Raw genomic sequence first — 6,000 nt, forward strand, 5'->3', positions numbered from 1 at the left:
CCGAAATTTGCGAAAAAGATAATTATTAATGAGCGGGAGACAAATGGAGATGGAGGAAAGTAAGATCATGAGAGGGGACGACTTTGGCGGGTCTCTTCCGGTAGCAAATGTTCAAGCTCTTGCTGCCAACAACTCGCTTGGAAATATTCCACTCAGATACATCCGGCCGGAATATGAGCACGATGTAGTAGTTGACGAAGACTCCGATCACCAAATTCCAGTGATCGATATGAGCAAACTTGTAGGTGCCCATGAAGATGAGTTGGCTAAACTTCATTCAGCTTGTAAATATTGGGGTTTCTTCCAGGTGACAAATCAATTAAAATAAGGAATTTTGAAAGATATACTATGATCATTAAACTCGAATTTTAACCAGATTGATTGTTAATGTTTAAACAGTTGATCAATCATGGAGTTGGTGAACAGGTGACGGATAAAATGAAGCAAGATATTGAGGAATTCTTCAAATTGCCGCTAGAAGAAAAGATTAGTTACGCGCAACTGCCAAATAGTGTCCAAGGTTACGGACAGGCTTTTGTTCATTCTGAAGAACAGAAGCTTGACTGGAATGACATGCTATTCCTAATTATTCAGCCTATTTATCATAGAAACTTGAGATTCTGGCCAACAACTCCCTCATCTTTCAGGTAAAATCTAAACAATTTAGCAAAATTAGGCCGAAATTGATGCAGTCTTGGAAGAGAAAAATAACAATAAACTTAAATGGCCCATCTGACCAATTTAACGGACTCAGATGCAGCCCTTAATGAACTCCAACCGGGTAAATCCATATTGACTGAGAATATTTTTTGAGAGCTTTCCATTACGATAGTCTCTGATCATAAACGAGTTAAAAGTTTTTAAACGAATTAAAATTTGTTGACTTTTTCCCCGATGGCTTTTGGCGCTCGCCAAAGTCAGATAATCATCGATAAGCATTCTATGTCTGAAATCTAATCGAGTAACTATAACATTAAACTTTTGCAACGAAATTCTGCTGAATTAATGTTGATTGTTGTCAGAGAAACTCTTGAGCAGTACTCATCTGGGGTGCAGGCTGTTTCGAAAACCCTGTTGAGGATGATGGCTAAGAACTTGGGATTAATTTCGGACGATAATCTATTAAGCATGTTTAAAGATGGAGGACAAGGGATTAGAATGAATTACTATCCACCTTGTGTGCAAGCAAATAAAGTGATTGGCCTTACTCCACACTCTGATGCTAATGCGTTGACCTTGCTTCTTCAAGTCAATCAAGTTCAAGGACTTCAGATAAAGAATGACGGCAAATGGATTCCGGTCAAACCGCTCCCAGGCGCATTTACTGTCAACATTGGCGATATCATAGAGGTAGCTGGGTTAATATAATATACTAATATTAATTAATTGATCCTCCCTAAAAAAAAGGTTACATAATTTAGTTTTCTTAATTGATCAAATATTGAGCAATGGTGAATACAAGAGCATTGAACACAGAGCAATTGTTAACCCGGAGAAGGAGCGACTATCGATTGCGGCATTTCACAGTCCAAATTATAAAGCCATGATTGGTCCTCTGCCCGAGCTTTTGAAAAATCATATAGTTGGATACAAAACCATGAAAACATATGAGGAATATCTAAGAAAGAGTGCACGTAGCAAGCTTGATGGCAAAAACGAGTTGGAAGGATTCAAACTCTAGACCAATATCATATATGAATGTCAAATAAATTGTGCAACTACACATTGTCAGGTCTTTTAATTTATTTCCAATTCTAAAATGTACTAAGATGAGATATTCGGTATATTAGATTTAAACTCTAGAGACCAATATCATTTGTGAATGTCCAATAAATTTTGCTACTACATATTGTCGATCTGGTCTTTATCTTTTGATTTTTTTCCACATATAAAATGCAAAAAGATGATATATACGGTATATTAGATTTAATGCATGATGGATAAAACATAGTTTAACTACTATTTTTTCTGTCTCTCGATATATATTTTTTAGACTATTTATTTTATCTCAAAATAAATAACATTCATAGCTAATTTATATAAAAATATGTTAAATTTTTTCTTTTATCTAATTTTATTAGAATACATAATATTACCTATTATATATCTTTATTTTATTTTATTATAAATTTTTGAGAAATTTGATCCTTCTTTCTATTTTTTTTTATTTGGATTTTACGACTCATATTGAAATTTTTTAATGTGTCTTGCAAAATTCGGAAGGTTCGTTTCATGGTTTGATTTTGAAACTCGAAAGCCGTTACAAAAACAAAAAAATTTCTAGAAGATGATTAATCTGTTCTTTTCTATTCTTTTTAATCTGAGTCTTTGTACTCTTTATTTTCCGTTTGTCCCTCCTATAAAAAAAAGTAAGTCTTTAATTTTTTATTGTATCACCGCCTAAAATACTCATTATTTTCCACAATCTCCATTGATTGTGATTGATATTCATTTACGAATTTCTACAAAAACAAATAAAAAAAAAACAATTTCTGGGCAGGAGACAAATTAAAATGGGAACCGAGGAAATTAAGATCATTAGCGGCCGGGGCGACTTCGGCGGGTCTCTTCTGGTTGAGATTGTTCAAGCTCTTGCTGCCAACAACTCGCAAGATAATAATATTCCACTCAGATACATCCGGTCAGAATATGAGCACGATCAAGTAGTTGAGGATGACTCCGATCACCAAATTCCAGTGATCGATATGAACAAGCTTGTAGTTGACCATGAAGATTAATTGCTAAACTTCACTCAGCTTGTTAACATTGGGGCTTCTTTCGGGTGACAACTAATTAAACTACACCATTCAAAAAAGTTATTCAAATTGAAATTTACAAAATTGATTATTATTATTTTATGAAGTAGTTGATCAATCATGGAGTTCCATAATAATTTATTCAACACATTTTTTATTACATATACATTAAATATATGATAATATTTATTAAGTCTTGTTGATCAAATTACTATATTTGTCTTTATTTCCTTAATTTATGTGAAATTTTTTAGATTTATATTTAATTTGGGACGAGTTAAGCTCGGGTCATCACTCACTTAACCGAGTCTTGTCCGAGTTAGCCGTCCAGGAGCATCTTCGACCTCGTGCGAAAGTAACCGAGCCACAACTGGCGAGAAACTCGGTGGCCAGATTCTTTGAGGTAAACATCCGACGCTTCCTACAGTTAGAGCATCTTAATTTCAGCATAGAAATACTCCCCAGTGAACGTAGAATAACATAGTAGAAGGAGAGAACCTAATTTGAACATTTTTATAACTCGACCGTAACCCTAATTTTCAAATTTAACGAAAACGGAGAAGAATTAGGAAAATCTAACCTAATATTCATGATCACGACGTCGAGAAGATTTCATTGGTACCGGGATTGTGGCGATTGGTGGCCGGAATCGCCGGAACCGAGTTGAGGCAGAGACGGAGTTCGTCGGGGAGAGAGAAAGCATTGTGAGGTTGAAGACGACGATCGAGTGATTGAACCGGTTAGTTCAATCCTTTTTATAACAGATCAAACCAGTTTAAATGTTCAAAGACTGTTTTATCCTTTCGGTATGGAAAGATTGTTTTACCCTTATGTTTTAAAAATAATTACAAGTTTGCCAACGCGTTTTCAATCGGTCAAATTTTAGTCAAAGGTTAAATCGTCATTTCTTATTTTTAAAATCGGTTCTGTCCGGTTCATTTCGAATCAATCCGGTTCAGGGCCGAAACCAGGATTTCCGACCCTAAACTGAAACCATAAAAATAATATTTTTATCTTCTGAACCTAATAAAATCATTTTTACTGGTCTCGAACCTACCAAATTTTAACAATAGGTTAATTATATTATTCTAAACATAAATATATAAAATTTGGATTTTAATGGAGACCAAATTTATTTTATTTTGATTTCTGAGTTAATTAAGATTAAAAGAAATGATTTAAATGTAATTAAGTATTTTCAAAATTATTTAAAATAATATTTCAGTTTAGAAAATAATGAAAAAATGATAGAATATTATTTTAAATTATTTGGAATATTATGTGAATTTTTAAAATATTTTTCTATTATGTAAATATTTAATTAAATAATTAAACTAAGGAATTAATTTTAAGATAAAGATTAATATAGGATGAAGTAGATAAATGTTTTAATTTTAAATTAGGATTACTGCGACGAGTGTGACGTGTAGGATTTAATTCGTGTAATTTTCCATTAAGCGTTAGTACGTATGAAATTAATAATCGATATTTCGATAGGTCGATAAATTGCAACGTTAATCGGACGGAACGAATCGAGGAGCTATATAAGGTGAGTGTTACTTTCATTTTCTTTCCGAAGAATATGTTGATGCTTTATGAAATATATACATTACTATGCCATAGTTTCCGATTGTCTCGCTATTTTATGATTTAATAAATGTATGGCTAAGACAAGTATTATACTTTAAAAAACTGGAGGAACCTTCATAAACCCTAAAAGCAAAGTTTCCTTTACTTCTTAACGATTTAAAAGTAAGTTTGTGGCGACCCAATCCATGATGAGTACTTGGTCCTTGTGACCCCATGTTGACGGTCTGATCAGAGGGTACGACACTCCTAGTATATCTAGCTGGAGTTTTTATTTGTGCCCATGTTGACAGGCTGACGGTACACTCGCCCATGCTGACGGGTTGACGGTACATTAACGTTTCAAAACTGATGGAGTTCGACGATTTCTAAAAATGTTTTATGATGATTTGGTTTCGGAAATGATAATGCAAAGTTTATTGATGACAAAATGATTTAAGATGTTATGATCCAAATGTTTTTACGTAATCAATGCTTCATTAAATGTTTTCAATATAAAACCTCACTAAGCATTATAACTTACCCTTTTCGAAAAATATATGTTTCTCTCCAGTTTTCATGAAAAAGTAAAGGTCCGGATTACGAGGCATCAATAGGGTCCGCGACGAATAAAAGCAATACTTAATTGCTAAAATATCTATAGATTACACAAGATATATGAGTATTCAAGATCAACAGACAAGTAAACGATGAGATCATGATCATCCTTGTCTATAAATAAAAGATCTATGTCTCATTTGCAACTTGCTCAAAAAGGAGAGAGAGAGTGAGGCATATATAAAGAGAAGAAATAAACTTTGCCTCTGTATTGCCCGATGTAGCATCAATTCTTTTATGAGTTCGATCATATAAGCAATTAAATCAGGATTGAGAAGTTGAGATATTAGAGGGCGTAGGGCTATAAAGATTGTATTCGGAGTGACATACTACAAACGAACCTTAAACAAAATTGTTAGGGTTGAAGGTGAGACTTACATCAAGAGGATAATTAAGCTTAGAGTGATCTATTGCGACAGACCTCTGGAGCGGCTTTGTACCCGCTCTTGACAAGTATCATCATTTCGTACTATGAGCTCGTGGTATAGGATTGAAATCCACCCAATCGAAGAGTGTATGTTGCGTTGATGAGCGATCGTGGTTTCCTAGATGGCTCGTTGTATGCATCCCGGAGAAATCCAATTAGCTGCAATAAAATCCTCTGCCATACATAAACCTCGCTGCTATCGCAGATGATACAGGAATCGAGCAAACAGAATCAGCCCAAGCCCCAAGGATTGAGCCGGAAAATTTTTAGTCAAGGGGCCAAGGACCAATATGTATATTTCTCATATTTATGACTTGTTTTTGCTAAGTTTTCTTTTCAACAGGGGCAGACAGCAATATTTTGAGGAGCCTTTTAGCAATTGTTTAATAATTATAGGGAGGGCCAAAATTGAATCACATGTTAATTTCCAACAAAAATGGCACCTTTGTTTTGATAGCCAAATCAAACCCAAAGTAGCTAGAGCGTACAATGCAGGCGATTTTTTTATGAAGTTGAAATGAAACGATAAGCGACAACAAATCCCTCCGTCGTTAATTAACTTTATTACATTTCTTAGGAGAGATGACACTTAGTTAGGGACCAATTTATTGTTATTTAATCACTACTTTTTGT

At 34.1% G+C, this 6,000-nt stretch overlaps 1 protein-coding gene across 1 annotated transcript; it reads left to right on the plus strand.

Moving 5' to 3' along the window:
* Positions 1-49: 49 nt before the first annotated feature.
* On the plus strand, positions 50-1,681 carry LOC139883887 (S-norcoclaurine synthase 1-like). The gene is made up of 4 exons (XM_071867994.1): positions 50-307; positions 400-647; positions 1,023-1,358; positions 1,447-1,681. The coding sequence occupies exons 1-4, from the start codon at positions 50-52 to the stop codon at positions 1,679-1,681; spliced, it is 1,077 nt and encodes a 358-aa protein (XP_071724095.1).
* Positions 1,682-6,000: the final 4,319 nt, after the last annotated feature.

This window comes from Rutidosis leptorrhynchoides, unplaced genomic scaffold (assembly GCF_046630445.1).
Source record: "Rutidosis leptorrhynchoides isolate AG116_Rl617_1_P2 unplaced genomic scaffold, CSIRO_AGI_Rlap_v1 contig469, whole genome shotgun sequence".
Lineage (NCBI taxonomy): Eukaryota > Viridiplantae > Streptophyta > Magnoliopsida > Asterales > Asteraceae > Rutidosis > Rutidosis leptorrhynchoides.

Excerpts from the sequence above, each read along its gene's own strand:
- LOC139883887 (XM_071867994.1), top strand. The coding sequence starts at position 50 with ATGGAGGAAAGTAAGATCATGAGAGGGGACGACTTTGGCGGGTCTCTT. Across the intron at positions 648-1,022 it reads ACAACTCCCTCATCTTTCAG|AGAAACTCTTGAGCAGTACT; the intron begins GTAAAATCTAAA and ends GATTGTTGTCAG. Across the intron at positions 1,359-1,446 it reads GATATCATAGAGGTAGCTGG|CAATGGTGAATACAAGAGCA; the intron begins GTTAATATAATA and ends TCAAATATTGAG.